This window comes from Vulpes lagopus, chromosome 21 (assembly GCF_018345385.1).
Source record: "Vulpes lagopus strain Blue_001 chromosome 21, ASM1834538v1, whole genome shotgun sequence".
NCBI lineage: Eukaryota > Metazoa > Chordata > Mammalia > Carnivora > Canidae > Vulpes > Vulpes lagopus.
The window spans coordinates 41,116,026-41,143,286 of NC_054844.1; the positions used below are offsets into that span (position 1 = coordinate 41,116,026).

General features: G+C 42.2%; 2 protein-coding genes across 6 annotated transcripts in view; both read right to left on the reverse strand.

The window, feature by feature from the left end:
- CERS5 (ceramide synthase 5) overlaps positions 1-10,280 on the reverse strand; it is a 28,253-nt gene extending 17,973 nt beyond the window's left edge. Inside the window, exon 1 of one of the 2 annotated variants that reach the window (XM_041736387.1) lies at positions 9,947-10,272. In XM_041736387.1, the coding sequence (XP_041592321.1) occupies positions 9,947-10,143 (197 nt within the window). In that variant the 5' untranslated portion in view covers positions 10,144-10,272. Of the gene's footprint in view, positions 1-9,946 lie in introns of both variants that reach the window. The other variant, XM_041736388.1, reaches the window with a different exon arrangement.
- A 3,900-nt stretch (positions 10,281-14,180) lies between these two features.
- LIMA1 (LIM domain and actin binding 1) overlaps positions 14,181-27,261 on the reverse strand; it is an 89,389-nt gene continuing 76,308 nt past the window's right edge. For 2 of the 4 annotated variants that reach the window (XM_041735915.1, XM_041735914.1), the window contains exons 8-11: positions 27,089-27,146; positions 25,545-25,654; positions 18,400-18,533; positions 14,181-16,483 (exon numbers count right to left, since the gene is read on the reverse strand). In XM_041735915.1, coding sequence (XP_041591849.1) covers positions 15,472-16,483; positions 18,400-18,533; positions 25,545-25,654; positions 27,089-27,146 — 1,314 coding nt within the window. In that variant the 3' untranslated portion in view covers positions 14,181-15,471. Of the gene's footprint in view, positions 16,484-18,399; positions 18,534-25,544; positions 25,658-27,088; positions 27,147-27,261 lie in introns of all 4 variants that reach the window. The other 2 variants (XM_041735912.1, XM_041735911.1) reach the window with 1 other exon arrangement.

Consider the following 27,261-nt stretch of genomic DNA (forward strand, 5'->3'; position numbering starts at 1 on the left):
TGCATAAAGAATATTGTATAAAGAAATGTATTGACACGTGGGAGATCTATATAACTCGATGAACCAGTATTTTTCTTTTTCTTAACTGATGTACTTTTATGTACAGAGTTAGCATGAAGGAGGTAGGTATCTTGGATATCTGCAGTTAAGGTAGGTTATCTTGGATGACCCAATCAAGGAAGTTCATTTAGTCCAACTTCAGCCTATATTCTTCACATACTGATAGAAACAATGGCAGCACATAATGAGGCTGTATTTCCAGATCAGACTATGCCAGTTTGAGGTGATGTGGCAAGCATGAGAACTCTTGCCAGATTTCCTCGGATGGCTCCAGTACAGCTGCTGGTGACCCCATCTTGCTCTCTTGGATGCAACAAGACAAAGTGACCAATCCATGATAGCCAATCAAAATTTAAGACAGATAATGATTTTAACATTATTATTATTTTTTAAGATTTTCTTTATTCATAAGAGACACAGAAAGAGAGAGAGTCAGAGACACAGGCAGAGGGAAGCAGGCTCCATGCAGGGAGCCCGACGTGGGACTCGATCCCGTGTCTCCAGGATCATGCCCTGGGCTGAAGGCAGCGCTAAACCGCTGAGCCACCCGGGCTGCCCTGATTTTAACATTAATGAAAAGCTCACTGATAGGGTTTCCTCGATGCAACCAATTATTTAAGAAATACTACTTAGGGGTGCCTGGCTAGCTCAGTTGGTTAAGCATCTGGCTCTTGGTCTCAGCTCAAGTCTTGATCTCAAGGTCATGAGTTCAAGCCCCAGATTGGGCTCCATGCTACTACTTGTTTGTTGTGCTTCAGTATTGTATCAAAGAAAAAATAAGTCCCCTTTCCAATGACATATTTGTGAGGCCAGCTTTTATTTTTATACTTCAACCAAAACAATGTATCACAAGAGATTGAAGGCAGAAGCCACAGAGAAAAATCAAACTATCTTTATTAAGTCAGACATGAAAGAGATTTGTAAAATCAGTGCTGTTCTAAATTTTTTTTTTTTTGGAAAATAATTACTTTTCAAAAATATTATTCTTGTTAACATGTAACATGGCTATTACTGTTATTTTTAATGAAATAATAAATACATTTCTTAAATTTCTCAACTTTATGTATTTATTTTATTTTAATAAATAATATTTAAGAGAGGGAGAGCACAGAGAGAGAAGCAGGCTCCCCACTGAACAGGAAGCCAAATGTGGGGCTCGATCCCAGGACCCTGATATCATGACCTGAGCTGAAGGGAGATGCTTAACCCACTGTGCCACCCAGTCACCCCTCAACTTTATTTTCAAATATGGAAAAACTGATAGGAATAAGAGATGTTCAATAAATTCAATAAAATAAAGATTTTATTTATTTATTCATGAGAGACACACACATACAGAGAGAGGCAGAGACACAGGCAGAGGAAGAAGCAGGCTCCATGAAGGGAGCCTGATGTGGGACTTGATCCCAGGACTCCAGGATCACGCCCTGGGTCAAAGGTGGCACTAAACTGCTGGGCCACCCAGGCTGCCCGAGATGTTCAGTAAATTCTAAGAATGAAAAAGAATGCTGAGAATAAAAAGTTCAAAAATCACTAAATTATTCATTTATGTGATGACTCCCAACCATATATTATTTTGTGTATCCCTTATACATATGCACCCATGTAAATGTATTTTTCTGAGTAAATTCTTTTTTCATTTTTAAAAAAAAATTTTATTTATCTATTCATGAGAAACACAGAGGCAGAGACATAGGTAGAAGGAGAAGCAGGTTTTCTGTAGGAAGCCTCGATTCCAGGCCCCCCGGATCATGACCTGAGCCAAGGGCAGACACTCAACCACTGAGACACCCAGGCGCCTTGAAAGATTTTTAAGAAATCTCTACATTCAGTATAGGGTTTGAACTTACAACCCCACGACTAAGAGTCTCATGCTCTACCGACTGAGCCAGCCAGGCACCCCTTCTGAGTACATTCTTGAGCACAGGATTTGTTATCTACAAATACATGTGCTATACACATTAATTGTACATATATATATGTATTCTTTGCAGTTTCCTTTGAGGACTATTTTTTTTAATTGGCAAATTTGCTCTTAAAGTAAAAGCAGACTTCTAAAAAAAGAAAAAGACTTCTATAATATATATTACCCTAAACTATAGCAAGTCACACACCATGTATTATAGCAGATTATTCTTCCCTCCTTCTCCCACTTTCATCAGATTTATCTTCCCTTAGACCTATTAACAGGGCCTTAAAGCATTAAGATGATTAATACCTGTGCAATGTGATATACCTACCAGGTGCTGTGATGAGAAGGATCAGCATTCTGCTTACATTAACTTCTCTGTAAGGGTCAAAATTCTTTAGATAGTAAATTACATACCATATTATGTTAAAATGCTTTAGATAGATACAATTTAAGACTAAGTTGTAGTATCATTGTATAGTAGTGAGTGAATATTTTACTTGCTATAGAGAGCAGCAGGCTTCAAAATGTGATTGAAGAACAGCTCGGGGTCCCTGAGACTCTCATTGTTAAAATAATTTCTCCCTCTCCAACTATATCTATATACATACATTTCTTTCATTACACATATTTATCTTTTTAGGGTTTTTTTTTGGGGGGGGTGGGACAGAGGGAGAGAGAGAGAGAGAAAATCTTTTTTTTTTTTTTTTAAATTTTATTTATTCATGAAAGACACAGAGAGAGAAAAGAGAGGAACAGACACAGGCAGGGGGAGAAGCAGGCTCCATGCAGGGAGCCTGACATGGGACTCGGTCCCAGGTCTCCAGGATCACACCCTGGGCTGAAGGCGGTGCTAAACCGCTGAGCCACCAGGGCTGTCCGCAGAGAGAGAATCTTAAGCAGGCTCCAAGCCCAGTGCTTAATCCAGCACAGAGCAGGACTGGGGGTTCCATCTCACAACCCTGAGATCTTGACCTGAGCCAAAATCAAGAGTCGGATGCTTAACTAACTATGCCACCAAGGGCACCCATCATTACAAATAATTTACCTTTTTAAAATGGACAAGTGACCATACAACTTAAGTATTTGCTTAAAGTAGAAACACAAATGTCCAAGTGCCAAGAGGTGGTTGACAAGAAACTCTTCCTTATGCCTTACGAAGTTTTTACCATCCTATAGAGTCCAAGAAACAAGTGTTTGTTAGTGAGACATTAAGTCTACATTTTAGTTAATGACTGTTAAAAGTGAACCCACCTCCTCCAAACTCTCATAACAGCCTTGTGCATATGTTTATTACACTGTATCTTAAATCACTGATTTTCTTGCTTTCTTCCTGCGAGCAAACACCATGACTTATTCACGTTTTTATCTGTGGCATGTAGCTTGACATCTGGCATATAGTAAGCTCTCAATAAATAATTGCTGAAGAAAAAAGAAAATGGATAGAAACTTAATTCTCAAAAGGTGAAGTGTTTTAAGGAATTGTGCCCACTTGTCCTCCTGAGTCATCAGATAACCTGCCAGCTCCATGTAGGAGAAGGTCATAGATTTCTGGAATCAGTAGAAATTCAAGTTAACCAATTTCAGTATAACTGGAAATTTCCCCAAGAAGAAATAAACATAGCCACAACAACCTGATTGGGTTTGAGTCCCTCTGTGCCGACTAAGTGAGACTTCTTACAACTGCTGACACTACCCAAAAGCCAAAAACTACAAACAATACCCCTTAAAAAAAAAAAGATTTTAGGGGATCCCTGGGTGGCTCAGTGGTTTGGCGTCGGCCTTCAGCCCAGGGCATGATCCTGGAGTCCCAGGATTGAGTCCCATGTCAGGCTCTCTGCGTGGAGCCTGCTTCTCCCTCTGCCTGTGTCTCTCTCATGAATAAATAAATAAAATCTTTTAAAAATTATAAAAAATAATAAAAGATTTTATTTATTTCAGAGAGAGAGCATGAGCAAGAGGGAGGGGCAGAGGGAGAGGGAGAAGCAGACTCCTTACAGAGCAGGGAGGCCTATATGAGGCTCAATCCCAGGACTCCCAAGATCATGACCAACTGAGCCACTCAGGTGCCCAGGAATAGCCTTTTTAAGAAACTCCATAATTTTGAGAACAGATAAAATACTGTGATTGTTCTTAATGTCTTATCAGGGCTGTGCAGCACCCCATGTACATTTAACTACTTGACAAACTTGTTTGTTTACAGATCTTTACTCAACTAAGAAGATATATGCAGAAAAGCAAGACTACAGAGCGATGCTTGGCTAGACTGTCAATAACTCAGTGATTACTCAAAACAGACTATAACTAGTCATTTATATCATTCAGGAAATGATTTACATTTAAAAAAAAGATTTTATTTATTTATTCATGAGAGACACACAGAGAGAGGCAGAGACACAGGCAGAGGGAGAAGCAGGCTCCATGCAGGGAGCCCGACTGGGACGGATATAAGGTCTCCAGGATCACACCCTGGGCTGAAGGCAGTGCTAAACCGCTGAGCCACCGGGGCTGCCCTGATTTACATTTTTAAACCCCATTTTTACCACAATTTTTAGAAAGACCTGTTGTTTAAAGCAATGTCTGAGATATTTAGGCCTGATCACCTTCTGGTCCTAAAAAAATGAATCAAATTTGAATTTACATTAAAATTCTTTTTAGTTATAAATATGTATGAATTACTATCAGCATTGTTCAGAATATAATGGAGACCACATATATAATTTAAAATTTTCTAACAGACACATTCAGAGAAGGAAAAAAGAAACAGGCAAAACTGATAACATACTTTAGCTTGATATATCCAAAATACAATCACATCAATATATAATCAATGTTAAAAAATTGAGATATATTTGAGATACATTACATTCCCCCCCCTTTCCAAAATCCCTGTATTTTGCATTTAGAACACATGTAACTAACACATCACATTTGGACTCATCACATTTGAAATACTCAAAAGCTAGTAGCTACTGTACTAGTTAGTGGCTACTGTAGTGAACAGCACACTTTTAGATAATTCAGAGAGAATTCTTCACATCTAGGAAAACTGTCTTTGTTTCTAGGAAAGCTGGTTTCAGATTTTTTTTTTTTTTTAGTTAGAAGTGATTATGGTTAACTCCTTTTGCAGTAACATTTCAATTAATCTCCCCAAAGATAAAGTAAGAGTGAATTCAAAAAGAGTCCAAAACTCAGTGCAGGGCAGCTTTTATCTGCCTAAAAATACCTCTGGAGAGGAAGCCAAAATGAGGTACATCTCCCTTTCTACTCTCTAAGAAGGGTGCAGATTTCACCTGCTTGCCTCCTCTTCATTACTTTCTTCTTTACCCATCTAGGAGTCCTCAGTTTTTGGAATCAGGAAGTGGCTAAAGCAAAAGTATCTGACAGGTTTCTTTTCTGTGACAAATATATTGTCTCCAGGGATAAGTCAGGAACCTGACCTCAGGCATGACAGTATTCAGTTTTCTGCAGAGCATCAACACCCCCTGAACACAAAGGGTTGGGGAAAGAAGTTTACCCAGAAAAGAGGAAGGACACATAAGGCTTCTGATCATCTGGAGTTTATCAAGAGGTGGATTCTTAGATAAGGGCAGGGCCACATGATTGTCTTTTCCAGTCTTGCTCTGCTGGATCTGCAAATCTGATTTACATCTGTGATTTACAATTCAATAACGCCCAATAGAATACTTTTAGGGATGCAATGAAATGAGCAGGCTTCTTTCCAGCCTAGTCAGCAGCTATGTCCATTCTTCCTAATGCCTCTCTACCCTGTCTGAAGGACCCATTAATATCAGGTTGCAATGCTGTGTCCTGACATGGATCTGGGAGGAAGGCAGCGGGCCTGTCAGGTAGAGGAAAAGTTCTTCCTCTGATTAGCGGAAGTGGGGGGAAACAAAAAGAAAAAAGGCAGTATGCAGCAGAGGTTGCAAGGCTTACAAGAAGATGAAATGAGCAGTTGAGAAACGTGCACAGGAAAAATGAGTCACTGCTCTTGTTGCCAGTTACATGACAGGCCAGCAAGTGAATCTGTTCAGTCTCCTGTGACAGAGAATGATAATGAGAAGGCTCTTTACATACCCCAGTGAGGTGGCTTTGGAAGAAGAGAGAAGAGGGGATTGGAATAATGAATGAGTAACAAGGAGAGCTCTAATCTTTCTCCTGCATAATTCACAAAATAATTTTCTTCTGGCAACACAAAGCTCCTATTGCAATACTATGGTATAAATGAGCCAATATAGCTCTGATGGTGTCAATATTAAGTCTCAAGCCCCACTTGATCCCAAGAAACAAGTGCTCAAGTGACTAGATATTAAATTTCAAACAATTTTATCATGAACATAATAGGATAAGAAGTTTTGAAATTTTAAAGAACACATGGAAGAGTTTCTTATCCCCGTGTTGATAGGACACAGGGTGGTGTGAATACGTGTATGGGGACAGGGGAGAAAGAAAAAAGCTGTAGAAAGGTGCACAACATGCAAATATAGTATGATGAAATTTAACCACAGAAACAAAGGAATTTTAGTTTTGCCTCTTTCAGTCAAGCCAAACATCTCTTTCAGGTTGAAGATCTAGATTCCAGTCACTCCTCTGGGCATCTGTATAGATAAGGATGGACCCTTCTCAAACATTCAGTAGATATTTACTGACCACATGCTACACCCGAGGCATTTTGCAAGGCTAAGGCCATCACAATACAACCATTGAACAGAGGCCCACAAAGGAAAGCCTCCTCCATTCTTTGGTAGGTAACAGTCTCCGGCCTGCAGTTCTTCAGCAAAATAGTTGGCTAGATACAAACACTTTATTATGGTCAGGTGGCTTTTCAAGTCATCCTTATCAGATATAGTTCTTCAGGGAATGTGGGAACTTAAAAAAAAAAAAAATGCTTAGTGTGGTTGATGAAAAGGATGAGAAAATAAGACCAAACTATAAATGCTGTTTGTTCTTTGGGAGATTTTTTTAAAAAGTTTATTTATTTATTTACTAGTAATCTCAACACCCAACCTGAGGCTGGAACTCACCACCCCGAGATTAAGAGTTGCATGCTCTTCCGACTGGGCTAACCAGGAACCCCTATTCCTTGGGGGATTAAGACAACACAAATAGCAATAAATTATCAAGGGGCATAGTGTAAAGACTCACTAAAATATGCAGAACAATTTGAAACAAAAATTTGAAAATACGATTTTCAAGTCAAATGCATTATATTAAACAACCAAGAATAAGATGAGCATAGGTTTAGTCTCCAAATCCTAGAATACTAGGAAGAGGGGGTTAAATCTTAATCCTTGAAAGAGGGTTTAAGAACAGGAAAAAGATGGCCACATCATCATACAGTGGAAAGAACAAGACGCTTGGGAAAATATCTGAATCTTAGTTCTGGTTCCTCCCCCACTCTGAAAAGTTGCAGGGTGTTTCTAAACTGTTTGTAAAAAAAAAAAAAATGGGGTTCTAGCTCTTACAGTCCGATTACTACATGAATCGCTTCTAGAAACCAAGTAGATAGGATTTGAGAAATAAGAAAACATAGGAAGGACAATTAATTGTACTAATATTTCTAATATGTCTTTTACTATAAGAGTGGCTTGGACTACTTTTATGGAAGACCAGTGTAGCAAGAGAGGAACTGATAATCTGTCAATTCTACTGCTAAATTAATAGGTTTTATAAAAAAGAAACAAAATAGCAAGACTGCTTCTAGGGTTAAACCTTCCTAAGATCAAACATGAGATGAACAAGATGCCTGACCTTACTAGTCAAGGAATATAATACTAGAATGCTTTCAAGCTCAGTATTCCCAGCCACCTCTACTGTTCTGACACTGGAGCACCGTAGAAACATTCAGATAGAATTCCCATAAGTAAAGGATCCTTTCCAGTGGCTCTGCCAGCGCATATATAAGTCTTCACAGTCATTTAAGAGTACTCTGGAAATCTGAAGATAATGCAAGCTTATATCTTATTTCATTATATGAAATGGATATTTATAAGCAACAAGCTATTTCCACTTACCAATGATGTGAAGAAATTTCCATATTGGTATATATTTATATGAAAAGCAGAAAATCTTTTGGACAATTAAAACTTTCTGTCCTGAATTGTGTTTTTTTCTTTTTTCTCTTTTTTCAGCCCTCATATACAGCTACCAAGGTAGAGAGTACCTGGATCTAGGTTATCGCTAAAAGGGAAAATTGGTTTGTGCCCTCACCCCAAGAATACTTAATACAGTTGACTATACTTAAATAAATACTGCACACAGGGGACACCTGGGTGTTTCAGTGGTTGAGCGCCTGCCTTCAGCCCAGGGCGTGATCCTGGAGTCCCGGGGTCGAGTCCTGCATCAGGCTCTCTGCATGGAGCCTGCTTCTCTCTCTTCCTGTCTCTCTCTCTCTTTCTCTGTCTGTCTCTCATGAATAAATAAAATCTTAAACAAACAAACAAACCCTGCAACACTAAATTCCCAAGGACCCAGAAAAGGCGCTTAGATTCTTCAGTTTCATTTGCTTCAGTTAAAAACATCTTTATTTTTGTACATGAATGTCTGATAGAGCATTTTGGTAACAATACACAAACACTATGAATAAATGGATGAATGACAAGCTAGCTACATATAACAAATATTTTATGAAAGATTAGTCAGAAATAGTAGGCAATTTTGAAAAGTAATCCAAAACACATATTAATTTTTCAGAGCAACATTTGCAATGTAGTCGCATCCTATAAAGGGCATTTCTGCTCTACATGAGGGCCAAATGAACAAAAGATGTCAAAGTGCAATCCTCATTACCTAAGACCTATGTGGAAAGCAGTCTCCTTTCCTGCAGTCTGAGTAGGTTTTTTTTGTCCTTTTTTTAATGATTTTATTTACTTATTCATGAGAGACACACACAGAGAGAGAGAGGCAGAGACACAGGCAGAGGGAGAAGCAGGCTCCATGCGGGGAGCCCGACGTGGGACTCGATTCAGGGTCCCCAGGATCGCGCCCTGGGCTGAAGGCGGCGCTAAACCGCTGCGCCACCCGAGTAGTTTTGATCAAAATCGCCCACAGCTGTGAGTCCACATTATAAAATCACCACAAAGTCCTCTGTAAACGTTTCATCTGAGCAGATACCAACCGCTCAGAGAAAAGTGAAATCACTTTTACCAAGAACACACGGTCGGGAAAAGAATGTCGTGGCTCAGCTCAACTCCCTTGGAAGCCGGCTCGATGCCGGTGTCCTCTCGGAAGCCCTACGGCTGCATCCTTTGGAAGGACCGCTCCTTCCACCTCCGGCCTCAAGCCTGTCCCGCGACTCCCCTGACACCTTCCCATACTTTGGAAGCCTCAGGCTCCACCACGCCTCATCCCCACCGGACTTCTCTCCCGCGGGCTCCGGCAGCAGTTTCTGGAAACACACACACGTCCGTGAACGGGCAAACGGAGACAAACCAAGGCCTGGGGCCTAACCCTGCTCCCCTCAACTCTCAGAACCCTCCTCACAAATCGCGGATTCCCGACAACCTGCTCCTTTCGCTCGGAAGCGCGGACTTCTACGTTAACCCTTCAGCTTCCACAGCCCCGACCAGTTCTGGCTCCCGCGGCCCCTCCTCGTTTCTCGCTTCGGGTGTCGGGCCGCGGCTCACACTCACGGTTTGCCGCCCGGACAATCTCTGGAGGCTGGCAGCAGGCCTAGAAGACCCGCCAGGCGACCTCCGGGGCCTGAGGCGGGGAGGCCCCGCATCGCCCTCCCCGCCCCCCTCGGCCCTCGCTCCCCCTCGGTCCACACCCCAAACTCTGTCAGTGCCTCCTGGGCTCCGCGAACACCTCGGCCCGCTGCGAGCATCCCGCGCCGCGGCCCAGGCCCTCCCAGCCCCCTGCTTCCGGGCTTTCCCGGCAGTTCTGCTTCCGGAGCTCGGCCTCCCCCCCAGCCGGCCCCTCCGGCCCCGGCCCGCGCCCCGCGCCCCGGGCCTCCCCGCCGCTCGCTGGCGGACTCACCGCTCGAAGAGAAGCCGCACGGAGAATATGCCCGCCGCCACCGGGAACACCGAGAGGATGTGCCGCGCCCGCGGGTAGCCGTAGCCGTCGCCCGGCCCCTCAAGGTCGGCCCAGCTCACGTTCTGGGGCAGCCAGAAGCGTTCGCTCCACAGCCAGCCCCACAGCAGGCTCAGGGCTCCCGCCACCGCTGCCGCCATCTTACTCCCACCCCGCGGCCGCCGCCGCCACAGCCTCAGCTGCCGCCGCAGCCAAAGGAACCCGCGGGGAGGCGGCCCCGGGGCGGGGCCGGGCCGGCGGCCACCCCCTTCCGGCCCCTTCCCGTCCCGGGCGAGTCTCAGCCCGCCTCCTCCGGGGGGCCGGGCCTCTCCACCGCCCATCTTGCCTCCCCGCCCACCCACCTTCCGGACTGCGGGCCGCCGAGCCGCGTCTCCTTGGGACTCCGCCCCGGCGGGCCACGCCCCCGCCCCCGCGGGCCCCGCCCCGCCCCGCCCCGCCCCCGCCGGGCCCTCATTGGTCCCGCCCATTTTTGCCCCGGGTTTCGGCGCGGCTCTCGCGGCTCGGTCGCTCGCGCCGCCTGCCGCCGCTTCGCCCTGTTGCGGGCCTAGCTCCCGGCCCCGCTCCCTGCCGGCCGCCCCAGCTCAGCCCAGGCGTCCCCGCGGCTGTTCCCGCGCCCGGCCCCTCTCGCGGGAGCCTGCCTCGTCATCTCAGATGCTTCTGCCGAAGCTCCCCCCACCCCTCGCGTTGTGCGCCCCCAACCTTTTGCTTCCTTCTTGTCCCTCCGTGATCTCAATTCCCTTTCACTGTTCTGTCTCTCAAAATGGACCTTTGAAAATCCTTTTATTCTTCTCATGGGTAAAAGGAAATGGAAGATCTCCAAAGAATATCATTCAAGAGAAATACAAAGGAAAAAAAAATGATGGCCGGTAATTAAGGAGGCTTACCCAGTGCCAGGTACTGCGCTCACCATTTCACACCGGTTACTTAACTCCATCATCCTATGACGTAGGTGTGATTTACCCTTTTATGGATGGGTAAACTGAGGTCCAGAGAGGTGAAGCAGCGTGCCCAACGCTATATAGAATCAGGGTAGAACTGGGCTTCTGAGCTGGAAAGTCTTTAGACTCTGGAACCCTGAGCCCTTATTTTATAAACCTCCTTAATTTTAGGTTTCCACACCAAACCTTTAACTCTTCTGTGGGTCTCCATAAACAAGGGGAACCATAGGCAAGAAACCCCCAAAACGCTAAATTAAAAACTGCCCCTCAACTGCTGGAGATTCCTGAACCTTGGGTGTGGTCTGTTCAAACCTGGCTACGAGGCTAATTACCACAGGCTCACTAGAATGATCTAAGATTAAAAGAATCGAATCTCTACTTCTTGTTCGAGGATAGATAAAGTAACTTTATAACTAGTAAGACATGCTTACACCAGAAGTTAGAGTTTCACGGGGAGAGGAAGAAGGGGAGAAAAGGTGCCATCCTAAGTAGACTAGCTTTGCTTTAGCTCGATGGTTCTCACGCTTAGGGTACACAGCTGGGAAATTAGCTTATCCCATCTCTCACATGGAGAATTTCTAAAAGTCTTCTGGAATCCATCCAAAGAAATTCTGATTCAGGAGATGAGGAGGGTGGGGCCTATGAATTGACATTTCTGTCTCTCTCTCTCTTTTTTTTTTTTTATTCATGAGAGACAGAGAGAGAAGCAGAGACAGAAGCCAGGACCCCAGGATCATGACTTGAGCCAAAGGCAGATGCTCAACCACTGTGCCACCCAGGCATCCCACATTTCTCATTTCTAACCAACTCATAGGCCATGCCAAGACAGCTGGTCTGAGAACCACTGCCTGGAGCCATTTTTGTCCTAACCCACCAATAGCTTAATGGTAACTACACTATATTCACGGTACTTTTTTTTTTTTTTTAAAGATTTTTATTGGACTTAACTACTCATTTTGTTCTTAAAAATTTTTTTTTAAATTTAAATTCGCTTTCCAACATAACACACAGTGCTTATCTCATCATGGGCCCTCCTTAATGCCTGTTACCCAGTTACTCCATCTCCCACCCACCTCCCCTTCTGCAACCCTGTGTTTCTCAGGATTAGGAGTCTCTCATGGTTTACCTTCCTCTCTAGTTTTTCCCCATTCAGTTTCCTCCCCTTCCCTTATGGTCCTCTAAAGATTTTTAAAAATAATTTTTAAAATTTTTATTTATTTATGATAGTCACACAGAGAGACAGAGAGAAAGGCAGAGACACGGAGAGGGAGAAGCAGGTTCCATGCACCGGGAGCCTGACGTGGGATTCGATCCCGGGTCTCCAGGATCGCACCCTGGGCCAAAGGCAGGCGCTAAACCGCGCCACCCAGGGATCCCGATTTTTTTTTTTTTCCGATTTTTTTTTTAAAATTTATTTTGAGAGAAAGTGAGAGAGAGCACATAAGCAGAGGGAGAGGGAGAAGCAGACTCCTTGCTGAACAGGGAACCTAATGTGACTTTGGACTTGATCCCAGGATCCTGGGATCATGACCTGAGCTGAAGGCTTAACCATTTGAACCACCAAGTAGTGCCCCTCAAGGTACCTTTTAAGAGAGGTAAACTCTCTCGGATCCCATGGGAATTCAGAGGCCTAAGGAACGTACTAACTTGGCATGCAGGAACAAGCACACAGTGACCTTGGTCTCAAGGTTTATCCCCCCCAAAACCACATTTGTACCATTTCTCAACATCTCGGCTGTTAGAAAATATATAGTTGACAAAACATGTAATGAGAGCAAACTGTGCAGCTTTCACTTTGTCCAGGAGTGATCCAACCAGCAAGCTGGTGGAAGGAACTAAGTTGGCTGTGTAGTAGTCATGAAGTCTCCTTAACCATCTCAGGTCCCGAGTGGGCCCCTTTTCTTGCTTCACTAACAGAAAAACATATCATCCTGTTCCCATCACTGACATACCAAGCCCAAACAAGCTGCCTTCAGAGAGCTGAAACACTCTGTTTGGCTACAGGTTCTTTTGTTTTCTAAGAATGTTTGGTATTGTCTGGTCATTCTCTTGATAAGAACCTTTATTATATTGATATGAAGCCTTGTTTCTACTCTGTGTACCTATGTCTACATAGCTCTTGAAAGGCAAAGAAAGCGGTTCTTCTCAAGTTAATTGCAGTCCCTGCATATCTGATATATGGTGACATATTCAGCTAAGATCCATAAATACCAGCCATACGCACTCAGACTTTTTTGTATAAAATCAGATTTGGTGAGTACCCTGTGAATGGGTTGGAGTAGTAGTGAATCACACAGTAAAGGTAGCTAAACTGAAGCCAGGGTTGGATATTTTATGGATGCCATCAGGAGCTTCTGGGTTGGGATGCCTGGGTGGCTCAGCAGTTTAGAGCCTGCTTTCTTCAGCCCAGAGGGTGATCCTGGAGTCCTGGGATCGAGTCCCACATTGGGCTCCCTGCATGGAGTCTGCTTCTAACTCTGCCTATGTCTTTGCCTCTCTTTTTCTCTCTCTCATGAATAAATAAAAGTCTTTTTTTTTTTTTAAACAAGCTTCTGGATTAATTGTTCAGTGAACAGGGCTTTCTAAATGACTTCAGCCTGTGATGGGGCCAAGAGCAGAAAATAGTACCCTGCCATCCATTTGGAAGACCAGGCAAGACTCTAGAACATACAGTGACCCTGGAAAATGTAATGGATGACTCAAAAACCATGCCTATCTCCAAGAAAACTCACACTCCCACACTTCCATTTTTTTTAAAAAAAGTGCTTTAACTTTTGAGGCAGTTGCCTCTACAGTCAAGGAAATGAAATAACCAACTATGCCTCTGCCCAGAGTGGAAAACAAATCCATTTTCACGTAGAGGCATTTGGAAATTCCCTTTAGCATGTTAGGCATAATTGCAAGGTGAATTATTAAATGTTGAGTACAATTAACAATAAAAAAACACCATCAGATTTTGAATTGTGAAACCAAACAGCTCATTTTGAATGTACACACTAATTTTTCTTAACGCAAGTTGCCCTCAATTTTTTAAGAAAAATTTGTCCTCCTTTAGGGCAGATGAGGGCCCAGGATCGACCCAACACTACCACCTAGTGGTGAGATATACTCATAACACTACTCTTCGCTTAAAATGCACCAGATCCATTTGCCTTTTCTTCCCAAACTGCTCGATTAAATGGAGGTCCCTTCGGAGACTGTCACAAAGTGAAATAATAATGAAAAGGAACACTGAAAAGTTCAAATGTAAATTAAAAGCTTTATTGAATAAAAATGTTTCAGACTAAGCAAGACTGTAACAAAGCAGAATATTTTACATCTCTAAAAAATATTAGAGCTAAATCTCTAAAAATGCAGTACAAAGAAAAGTCTATAGCTTAAAATACCTCTCTCCACCACATACAGTTTGCAATATCAATTATGTACAACAAATGTACTCAAATTTATAATGTTCCAAAGCCTTAACTACTAGAAAACCATCTCCCCCCCAAAAAAAGCCTATAATTGATTTAATTGCACCCTGGAAATACTGTCTGCCATAAAAATCAGTACATTTCAGAGTTGAAAAGTTTAAAAAAAAATAACTAGTGTCCCAGAAAGGAGATATCAGAAGTGGAATATAGGGTTGGGGAAGAGGGGTCTGGGCTCAAGTGGTTTAAGGCAGTTATTTTCTGTTATTCCTCCTTAAACTCCTCACTTTGCGTTAACATGCAACATGGCAAACGACACAGAAGATCTTATAAAAATACTGCAGCTTTCAGTAAATTGTGAGCTGCACAGATACCACCAAAGAAAAAAGGAATCACTTGGGGTGGAATCAAACTCATTGGCAAATATCAGAGCTTATTTAAAAGACAGTGGATCTCTCCAAGCACCAAATGTGCTCATAAAGTGTTCCCAAAGAATGGTTGTATTATAGCCCAATATCCAGTTCAGGGTGTGGTTTAGAGAATGGATGCATAGCAATAAATTCCCCATACATATCAGAGTAAGAAAATTAACCTAAAAAAAAAAGTCTTAAAGATTAAATATTTGATCTCTTAACAGATGAATGCTAAATAATTAAATTGGTATTCATTTAAAAATACACAAACTGTGCCCTTTATACTAAAGTGCATTCAGTCATAATGTTTAGGTCCCTAAACCCGTACTGAATGTTCCCTACTTCCATAATTGAATTTTTAGTGTAACACTGTGCTACTAACCATCTATTCTGTATTGCTACTTGGGAATACAGTGGAGTTTGGACTGTATCAGTTGGCATATTCCCCCCTCACCATAAGACTTTAAAGCACTTACATATATCATTATTGCTAAATTAGAGAACTTAAGTAATATTACCTCTAGCACTTAGAATTGGTTCACTTAAGCGGCAGTATGGGATTTTTCTGAAGCAAGAACTCTTCCAAGATGACTTCCACATAAATTCTGGTTCATGCAAGATACCTGTCTACGCACATCACTTTGATAAAAGGGCAGCGGCTCGCTAACACTAACACAAATTTAAGGCCCAGCACCATTTACAGTTGGTCATTCCTCATCCTCATCCTCGTCCTCATCATAGTACCGATTTCTCTTTATCTGTTCCTCCACAGACAGCTCTTTGACTGATTCTTCCTCCCAGAATCCCATATCCTGGGATTTCTGATTCTGGGTCGTGAATTCTTTAGGGGAGGTATTGTCTGCAAAGCTGGACCAATTTGTAGACTTGGGTTCTAGTGGAGACTGCTGTTTGAGGTTTCTATCCTCTTCATCTACGTTCGCACCATTTTCTATAAGATTCTCACTCCCCATCTCAAAACCATGATATTCCTTGATTCTCCTCCCTGGTTCCCCTCCTCCAATCTCCTGGCTTTGCCGGGTTGTTTTTCCCACACTACCATTCTTTTCGGAGGTATTGGCATTTTCCACTTGTTTCCTTTCTGCTGTCATTCCTCCCGTAAACTCCTCACTCTGCTCTGACATGCTCCAGCCTTTCCGTATAGGTGGGGACAAGATTTTTGGGCTCTTGACTGAAGTGGTTCGAAATGAAGCTGCTACAGTGAATGGGCGGCTTCTTTCTTTCAGCGAAGATGATCGTCTTAGCTTCTTCAGATCCAGATCTACATCCTCGGGAGCTTCAGGCTTGCTCATTTCATCCTCGGGAGGCCATTTGGGCTTGGATACTTTGATCCCTTCCTCCAAGGTACTTCCTGAACTACCAAGTTCAGTGGGGGGCGGCCAGGCGATCTTCAGCTTCTTGGTTTCTGCTGGCTTGTCTTCTTTCTCTGGCTGAGAGGAGGCCTTGGCTTCCATACTTGCTGTCAGCACACCCACCTTGGCAATGGGGGCATCTTCTACCCCTGGGCTCTGAGGGGTTTCCCCCGCATTTGGAAACTGGGCTGGTCTTTCCAAAGTCCCTTCATTTTCATTTTTGTTTGCCCACAGATCCTTGTGTGGTCTGTGCCCAAAGCCTTCATCATAGTTGCCTTTAGCTTTAAAGAGCTGATTGAAGTGAGGCTTGCAGTAGATTCTCCCATGTAAAGATGCATATGTTCCTAGACTGTTGTTAAGAGAAAAAGAACATAAAGTTAATAGATCTGTATGCTCCCATTTATACTAGCAGGCTGAAATTTGGCAACTGCAGTGTTCTCAGAAGATGCTAAGTGAGAAAAGTATCTTTAAAAACACATCAATCACCTGGAATTCTTTATCTCTCCCTTTCAAGCACATTTGTTTTATTACCCTTATAAAAAATGCTCATTTTTAGGCCCGAACCTTCACAAGACTTCTTTCATGTGTTACATCCCCCTATTTTCAAATGATTTCACTCCCTTCTGCCAAAACTGTTAAAACAACAACAACAACTATTTCTTCCAGGAAGTTTTCCCTAGGTAAGCCCACCTCTCTCCAACCACTCATAGATTTCCTATTTACAATCTATAGCTACTTATAATGATATTCCTTTGTGCAAAGTTGAATCATTTTCCTCCTTGTTTCCCATTTGTGTTATAATTTAAAAGTACACCTTTACAGGAGTAGGTATAATGCTCTGCAAATGGTTTGCACTCACTAGATGCTAGTGACTGAATATGGTTAATAGGAGCAGTAGCCAGGAAGTAAATCTACTCTAATATCAGTGCTGGACAGGCTTTTAGGAGATTTGGTGTCTCTTGCAGGATAACAAATTTTATTTTATTTTATTTTTTTAAAGGTTTATTTATTTTTATTTTTTTAAAGGATTTTATTTATTTATTCATGTGAGAGAGAGAAAGGCAGAGACACAGGCAGAGGGAGAAGCAGGCTCCATGCAGGAGCCCGACGTGGGACTTGATCCCGGGACTCAGGATCACGCCCTGCTCTGAAGGCAGGCGCTAAACCGCTGAGCCACCCAGGGATTCCCCAGGATAACAAATTTTAAAGGGGATATAAAAACAATAGCATTTCCACAGAGGAGATATAAAAATTCAGAAACTTAGAAGAATATGTCTTGGAGAAAAAAGTTAATACTGTGGGCAGAAGAACCAATGAGTAGAAGTTACAGAGGCACATTTTGGCTCAGTAGAAGGGCAAGTGGTCAAGCTAGAGCAATCTTACACGGGAGCTAGGTAGTGAGGTATCATTCCCTGTGGAAGTGCCACACAGATGCCAGCACACCTTTCAAGAGTATTTTAGAAGGAATGTTTACTCTGAAAAGAAAGCTGGAGGAAGTGACAGCCTAGTTACTTTCTTCTCTAAGACTCTATGACGAAAATGAGTTAATATGGAAGATGTCCCAAATTTGTCACATTTCTCTCCCTCTGTTTTTAAAGATTTTATTTATTTGAGAGATAGAGAGTGTGTGTATGAATGGGGGAGGGGAAGGAACAGAGGGAGAGAGAGGAGCTGACTCCACACTGAATGCAGAGCCCCACAGGCTTGATCCCTCGACCCTGAGATCATGCTCTGAGTCAAAATCAAGAGTTCCGACGCCTAACTGACTGAGCCACCCAGGTGCCCCAATTTGTCACATTTTTATCCATACTTTGAGTTACTTGGAAGAAATGATACATAATTATTTTCTCAGAAATACATGCTCTTCAGGGTCTATTATTATGGTTATTATTACCATTTATACAGTGTTTGGGACATTTTCAAGTAAAGGCTTAGACAAGTATACTCTAAAGATTTTTAAACTTTGTGATTCTATGAGACCAAGGGGGAATCTTCTACTAATTTAAGTCACAGGAGTTTTACCTGCCACCCATAGGATTTAAGCTCCATGTAAACTAACCATGTAAAGTATCAATGTACCAAGAAGTTCCAAACACCAAATATTTGTCCAACACCAAACACCAAAAGTAAGTGGTACTTTAACTTTTCTCAAGGACCTTTGACAGCACACTCCTCATACAATAGCTTCTAGTACCAGTACTCTAAAAACCAAAGACTCCCTTTGGTGGTCCAATGACACAAACAGCCCGTTCTGGTCTGGCTTACCTAAGTTTGTTGTTGCAGTAGGAGCAACGGAAACAGCTGATGTGAAACACCTGCTGGTTGGCGAAGAGACGTTCCATGGGGTAAACTGTCTTCTGACATTCCACACAAGTCTCTCTTGCAGGTGCCTGAAATTTCTAGAATGAAAACGGTAACATTAGCACAGGCAGGGATGAGTTTGTACTCTGCTGAGATGTGCCCCGGTTTTACTTTGTTAACTAAGGGCTCCCTTACCTGTCAATTCTCATAGGAACACTAAGCCTGTTATGACGCTATAGCTGACTTTTTAAGGCCAGGAAGCTCTCCTGAATCCCTTTCCTGACTGGCTGGCTGCCCCAAGGGTAGCAGCCACTGAGGCTGGACTACAGAGGAAGGCTTGGATAAGCCACCATACACGCACAAAGGTACACACAAAATGGTTCCACGGACAGGAAATTAGAGGAGAAAATGTCATCACGCACAGAAGTTTGTTTGATTCAAGTGCCTGGTAAAAGCAGGACAGACTTTTATAAGAACAGATTTGGAAGGGGATAAATTTAAAGGAGAGGAAGAGCAATTTAGCATAATATTTTATCCATTAGGCACAATATTTTTAAATAAGTCAAAACTGACATATAAATGTAATAATTTTAAAGAGACAAACTATTTTATTAGGACTCCAGAAGAAAGCATAGCCCGACAAAGCTATTGGTTCTATCATCTTCTCGGACACCAATGGAGAGGGGCACCCGGCTGGCTCAGTTGGGAGAGCGTATATGGACTCTTGATCTCAGGGTTGTGAGTTAGAACCCCACACAGGGTGTGGAGCCTACTTAGAAAACAAAAAACAAAAGACATGAAAACAATGGAGAATAAACCTATTGTAATGGGGAGTGAAAGATCATAATAGACTGGGAATTCATGAACTGTACAGTGTGGAATAGAGTGGCCTGGGCAGAGCTGTTTTAGCTGGTAAACCCAATCCTAAAGAACATAAAATAGTTGGTAGTATAGCACTGAGGAAAGTCAGAATTCTCTAATAGCTAAGTTTTTACATAAGAAATGGTTACATGGCCACTAGGGGCTGGGGGTAAGAAGTCCCTAGGTGTATGTAAACAATTCTTGACTTGCCCCAGCAGAAACACCTTATCCAGCAAATTCAGGAGCAGCTTGGGTTATAGTGGCCGGGAAGCTCTCACAGGCACCTGGGTAGGGGCAAGGGTTTGGGGAGGCTCTGCAGCCAAGACCCATGTGGTGGTAAATAATGCAAATCAGTCCCAAGGTGCAGGACTTGAATGGTTAAGATAAGCCAAAAATAAACTAGGTTATGGGGAAGACAGAACTTTCATTAAAACAACAACAACAACAACCTGAAAATAGTCTGCTGGTTCACTTGCTACATGATTTACCAGGAGGTAAAGCAAAAAATAGGAATGGTTTTCCAAGACAGGAAACAAAAGTAGAAAATGAGGGGAAAAAAAAGCCATAACGGGAAATCTCTATAAAAGGGAGTTTAATAGAGTTTAGTGGTAAACTCCCAAATAGCATCAAGGGATTGAAGAACAAAGGAACAGAACTGAGTGGAATGGCTCAACAGCCTCCTTCCATTCCCAAGAATCACAGACCAGTTTGACCCAGTTTACCAAGCGTAAGGGAGGTGTTTAAATATGATCAAATGTTATTGTAATTGAATACTGTTGGAAGTAATTAGGGCCTTATTGGGAGCTCAGAATTTTTACATGGACACTTCTAACAAGACAGAATTAAGTGGAGATGTCAATGCATAGTTTTAATTAGGTTTGCTCTAAAAAGAACTAGGTCCTTGTCTAGCATGCAGGAAATCCATTAAAATGCCAAATAAAATTTGGGTATAATAGTTCAGTTGACCGCATCGGAGAGAGCTGGTACAGATCACAATTCACCTGATATAAAAGTCATAGGTCAAATGTATTTATTTCTCAGACTGAAAATCTTTTTCAGCTGCAGGTTGGCTTTCGTATTTTTTTTTTTTTAGCCCTTAGGAGGACAGTATTCATTCTGGTCAGTGAAGACAGAGCAGGGGACAGGAATCTCCCAGGGTACAAGAGGAGATGGGCATTCCTGTGCAAATGGGGATTGGAGCTCCTGAGCACACCTCCATCACACACACACACACACACACACACACACACACACACACACACACACACACGACACACTGGAGGAGGGTGCAGCCCCGGGAACAGAAAGGAGAACCTGAGAGAAAGCTGAAAGCTGAGCTCACGTTAGGAAAGTGGAAGGCAGGAGCAGAAATTAGGTACCGGAGGAGCAGGAAGCAGAAGCTGCAAGAGACAAACAGGAACCTTCAGTGAATACACAGCATTTGGGGAGGGGGCGGCCTGGAGCGCTTTACCGCAGCTGAGCTGAAACTCAGGTATAGACTCAGAGCCAAGAATAAGGCCACGTTTTCTCTTTTTCAAGTAATTCGGCTAATTGTGGTGAAAGCAGCCTCACTCCTCTCTACCTGGGGCTGGGACATGGCCCAGTTCAGGAGAGCGAGCTGTTCTGAGCCTTCACCCACACAAGGAGTGTCTCATTAACAATTCTTTAGTGTCTTATTATCTCCCACACCTGACCCACAATGGCTCTCTCTTGAATAGGGCCTTCACCCACGCAAGTGAAAAGCCATTCCTCCTCCTTAACATCAAATTAATAGACTGCTAGCCCAAACATCTGACTAATCACAAGCTTCTAACTAACCAGACCTACCAGAGTCCCATTATTCCTATCCAATTTTTACACAGATCTTTTTCAATATTATTTAATGTTTATGTGGCAGCTGCCCAAGGGCCTTCTGGTTTCATAAAGTCAAGAGGATCCCAACTTGGTAAAATGCCAAAATCAGAGTGGCTGCGTCTGTGCCTCCCCTTTACTTCCTCTGTCCTGGGCTCTCAGCCACTTTTCTGTAATTGCCCCCATGTCTATTCAGACGACAGGAAGCATAGTCAGTGCCCAAAAATCTCTACCATTATGGTAGGCCTGGCATATATCCTGCCCATGCCTTCATGGCATGCTCAGACTTGGCATAGCCATGTTTAAAACGCTGTCAGTATTAGAATGTTAGACATTTTTAATCTTTAAAATATATTTTTTCACTTGGTCAGATGTTTTTCATCTCTCCTCCCTCACCCTTTTTCACATGTAGAAACTACAGCACCAGAATGTCAGGTTCCTTATCAAAGCTCACATGGTCAATTAACAGAATTCAAATTAAAACTCAGAACTTCCGATTCACAAACCAAAAGAGCATTTTCTAAATTGTCCTGGAATGTAATTTTCCGTAACTAAAGGAAATTCTTTGGGGACAAGAGCAGATGCTAACCCAAATGAAAATAAACTCACTATAGCACTTCCAACAAACTACGGTCCTCACTTTCTTTCAAATTAAAATATGTAGATAGTATCTTTGAGATATTTAGAAATGAATGAGGTAATATATACATAATTGATGTTCATAAACACTGTCATGTCTTTTCCATATGAGGGATCTTACAGGTCCTCTGTTGATCAACATCTCCACAAAGCTATTTTTCTAATAAATGTGTATGGCTTCATCTGCATTCTTTCACCCTCTTGCCTTACATATATATTTCAGTTCAATGAAAGGTGTAGTTGGGAGATTATAGATATGTATGTATTCATATATATATAATATATAAACAACACATATATATTGGTGGGGAGAGCTGGCAACAGACAGTGAAGCTAACTAGCCTTTGGACATGCTGAAATCAGAAGAAAATTATGTATTGATGTCAGGCTTCCATCCCGCAGAACACCACAAAATGCCTTTCATTCCCTCCTTTCCAATCGGTGCAAAATACCTAGGTTATTAGATTGAAATTCTTCACATACAGTAAATGGTTGGGCCAGCTCTGTGCAGCCTTAACCCTTCCCCTGGCTTTCTGTGAAACTTTCTGACAACATTTTGGAGATACATCTTAAATAGACTGCTCTACATGTCGAGGTTAGTGTTCTGATAAAGCAGTAATAATGTAGATAGTAAAAAAAAGATTCTAGATGCCTTCTAGCATAATTCCAATAGCTTTGCAAAATAGCATAAAACCTCCTACCCTGTCCATAGAGGAAGGAACACTAGCAGGGTACAGAGAGAGTGTCCTCTCATGCAGTCTGCCATGTTTTCTCTCCACATCCATCAGCAGGACCAGTCAGGGAAGCTTTGGTTGTCCTAGTGGAGACAAGCTGGTGTACCCAGAGCTGGCCACATGTCCTCGCCTTCTCCTTCCTATCTTTCCTCCTGGAAATATTTAGGGGATAACTTCTCTCAATGGAAGGACATAAAGCCTAAGAGACCTCTGGGTATCTTAAGTAGAAAGGTCCTGATCTTTCTCACAAGGTCCACTGAGCTCTGCTCCCAGAACATCTTTTTTGAGAGTGAACCTGCAACTTCAATTTCACTAGCACCGGGTCTCATCAACTGCGCTGACCAGTGTTCAAAATAGACGAATAAAACTCTTACTTGTAAAGACCAGTATAATTTTTTTTACTTTATCAAGCTAAAGTTTGAAATGAATCGCATCTCTACCTTAGATGTCCTATTTTTCAATAATAGACACATAGGCACTAAGGAACAGTTTTTCCAGGATGTGTGGGACCTAAAAATCTATTCTGAGTGAACAAGTTTATTCTTAGCTGTATGTAATTTCTCCAAGTGGAGAAATAACTTCTGTTGCATAGTCTATAGCCATGAGACCAGTTACGCCAGCAGGTCTTCCTATAAACACTAAAGTATATATATACTTGCCTTCAGAATGTAAGGGATAAATTTGAGGAGGAGGAAATAAACTACCCTTAAATAAAAGTGGAGATGTGATTGAATCCCATCTGCATCTGTACACCATAATCATTTGAGTTTTGGACGATAGGCAAACATAGGGAGCCAGGCCAACTTACTTCAGTCTTTATAAAATGTTCAAAACCTGAGGTGTATGTCTGGTGAAAGCAGACCTGTCTGCATTCTACTGCTGAGTGACTAGGGCCAAAGAATAGGCATGAGTCTGGGAGCTTCAACTCCACCTCCTCATATCCCTGGTATGCTAGGGAGGACCTAAGTGGGGTGCACTCTATCCCTACTCACTCAGCAGCTCAGAGCCTGGAGTCTGAATCAAGGAGGGACCTCAAAAGTCCAACCCAGCACCGAGAAGTCTGACCTAGCAGTTGAGGGAGGGAAATGAGACTGGGTTGAGAATTCAAATACACCCAAGAACAAATTTTAGTTTTTAGACAAGCCACGGAACTTCCCTAATCCCTCAGTCCATGGCCAAGTCAGATTTTCCGGCTGCTCTTGATCCAGAACCACAACCCAAGGACTCACATCTGGGTAGGGTTGCTGTTGGACAAGAAATTAACCCCATGACAGTTGCTACTTCGTTGGACTCCAGATACTGGACAAAGAAAGTGCTGATGATAGCATGAGCAGAATGTCAAGGCCAGAAGAGGGGGGTCATGTTGAATATGGATGTAGCTCAATCACTATTAACTATCTTTCCTCCCTTTACTCACTTCTCTCGCTACTTCACCTTTTGCTCCTTTTCATAAATCCTTCATAAATCCTAGCTTCCCATAAAATTTTCATTCATGTTCTTTACCCCTCTCCCTTCCCTTTTTAAATTCACCCTTTAAATTCTGGATTCTCCCCTTTTCCTCCTTTTGTTCTAAACCTTCACCTATGTCCTGTTACCTTCATCCTTTTCGTACACTAGGACTTTCATCAAGGCACCAAATATGCCCACAGTTGAGAGATAAAAGTACGGCTGATGGGTGCATGAAGTTGGGGCAGTTACAAACCACCAAAAACACTAATTCTGGCACCTGGGTGGTTCAGTGGTTGAGTGTTTACCTTTGGCTCAGGTCGTGATCCTGGGGTCTCTGGGATTGTGTCCCACATTGGGCTCTCCACAGGGAGCCTGCTTCTCCCTCTATGTCTCTGCCTTTCTGTGTGTCTCTCATGAATAAATAAATAAAGTCTTTAAAAAAGCCCACTAATTCTACTTACTGCATTTCTTTCAAATGTTAGAACTTTCTAAATAAAACCCAGCTACTTAAGAGAATACCAGAGGAGGAAGATACTAAAGAAGTATGGGTTTGTTTGGTTATTAATCCAAATGGCTAAATTGGGACTGCATTAGCAAAGCATTACATTAAAACAAGTCAGGTAGGGAATCCCTGGGTGGCTCAGCGGTTTAGTGCCTGCCTTCAGCCCAGGGTGTGGTCCTGGAGTCCTGGGATCGAGTCCCACATCAGGCTCCCTGCCTGGAGCCTGCTTCTCCCTCTGCCTGTGTCTCTGCCTCTCTCTCTCTGTCTGTCTCTCATGAATAAATAAATAAAATCTTAAGAAAAAAAAAAGTTAGGTAAAAAAATCCAAAGTGGGTACTGGGTTTTATTTTTTGACCTTTATTTTTTATAAAGGTCAAATATAGACATGAGATTATTTATTTGTAGAAAGGGAAAAGACTTTTTAAAAAACTGATGGATAAAAGGTGGCCAGAGATTGAATAGCCTACTGAAGTCTTCTTAGGGCACAAAACTTTTGGACTTTCCCTAACATCTAATATTATATACCGTAGTATAAGTGTTAAGTTGAATGCCCCATCTTACAGCAAATTGGCTGGCCAACCCCTGCTGCAATGTACATGTTCTTTCTTTAAAGAAGCTAGCCACTGATTATGTTACAATCTAGTTCTAAAGACCAGGGAGCCACCCTCTTTAAGTCGACATACATGTCTCCATCCAATGGGCTGATCTTATTCAACAGATCATTTTTGAATTTCTTGAATTTCTCATTTTGTGATCTTTTGCCCATTCACAGATTTATGGGCTTCCCTCAAGAAAAACCCCCATCATTTTCTTTAACTTTGGGTTTCCTTAAAGCTTTCATGAAATTTCCAGATTTCAAACTAAGCTATTAGTGAACCTCTCCTGGCTCAAAAACATCTGAGCAGAAGAAAACAAAATTTCTAGGAAAAGTTATAGACTTAAGTATGCCCTTATTTGATGTTTTCTTCCCCAGGAAAGTAAAAACAGGTTCAAATGAATATAAGGATAGAAGGTGCAATGAGCTCTATTAGTAAACCAATGTCTAAAGGCTCCAAGAGAAATTGTTATCATACCTTCACTGGTTTGGGTGGAGAACTTTCAGAAAGGCTGGAGGCTCTGGCATCTGGATTTAGTGGCTTGGGATGGACAGGCTGCTGGGCCTCACTCTTGACTTGGAAGTTACCTGCTTGAATTACAAAAGGAAGACATTTTATAGTGTCTCAGGGGAAATCTCAGAAAGAGTTCCTCCTCAAAGTTTTGGCACCTCCACTATGGTCAGGTCTTTTCAACACTAGGAAAAACTCAGCTCTTCTAATGCTAAAAGCTATGCTTTTAGGTTCTGGGCTAGGAGACTTTTTCACCTGTTGCCACACACAGCAGGAATCCAGGTCACCCTATTAGAAGAGCTTTCTTCCCTCCCTCCCCTTGTAGTATTTGTCATTTTTAAAGCCTGTTTGTAGATGTTGATAACTTCTTTGGTAGTTAGCATCCCCAATAACTCCTTCTGGGGTGCTTCAACTGAAGTTGGAAAAATGAATGTGAGGGTATAAATTTCATACTGTGTACATACGTGTGTGTAATCTGATGTGGTCTTTTTGATCAGTCCTATAGCAGATATCTATGGGTGGAGATACGTTTGGAAAAACATTCCATGAAGGTTTTTTTCATAATCATTGATGTGTCACCTGCATTAGTTAATTTCCTGCAATATATTCACTGTGTGGAAAACTGAACACAGAAAAGTGCTACTAAGGAACCATAAAAGAATTCCTTAAAATGTAGAGTTAAGTCAACAACATACTAAAAGATTAAGGCTTATTTTTCAAATGTTTTGCAAACCTAGTCAAAACTCAGAAAAATTTCTAGTCTAAGCAAAATGACTGCAAAAGGAATGTTCTTGGATTCAAGCAGCAAATTTCTCTGAAATTTTAAGGTAGGATTTACTAGAGATTTGTTAAACTCCTACGTTAGTTGCTGAGTTTTCAATGCCTAGTAAAGTAATTAACCTGGAGAGAAGCTAGAAATCCACATATATTAAAAGAAATACTGAAAATCAAAATCAAAAGTGGCTATAGTAAGGAAAAAAAAAACACACCAATTTTTGTTTTTGAGAAAAGTGAGGCTCGGAATGGATGAAAGGTGATAAAATTCAGCACCAGAAGGAAAATCTCTAGAACGTGGCTAGAAGGCAGACAATGGTACACATGTAGATAAGCAGAGAAAGATATATTTTCAAAAGGTTACTCAAATGCCAATTCTTTATCCCTGTAAATTAATAAAATCTTTCTTGGCCAAACTCCTATTAAAATGAAACTTCAAAATTAGTTTTTATAGCCTGAACTCTGACAAAAGGCAGGGTAAGTTCACTGAGAGAGGCACCAAAGGTATTCAGTTTGCCCCCAAGTAGTCATATTGAATTTAACTTCTCCCTAAGCCATGGAATGTGTGAAGGGTATGCAAGCACCAGTCCTTGAAATCCAGTGAAAGATCTGATCAGCTAAATTGCTGGATTTAGTCTGCTACATTCTCAGCACTGACAGCAAGGGAGACATTCCCAGACCAAATACAGGATACAGAGCAAGAACCTCACCCTCCAGATCTAAGAACAAATGCTTACGGGAGTCATCTTCAGCAGGAGTGGAATGGACTGCCAGGCTATTCTCAGCTGCAGAGACCTACAAAAGGGAGGAATTAAGAATCACATTAAAAATAAAAGAGCAAACTGCTGTTAATGCCATAAAAACCTGCTGACGCTAGTCAGTCCCTGGCTGCCTGGGGGAAATAACGGGC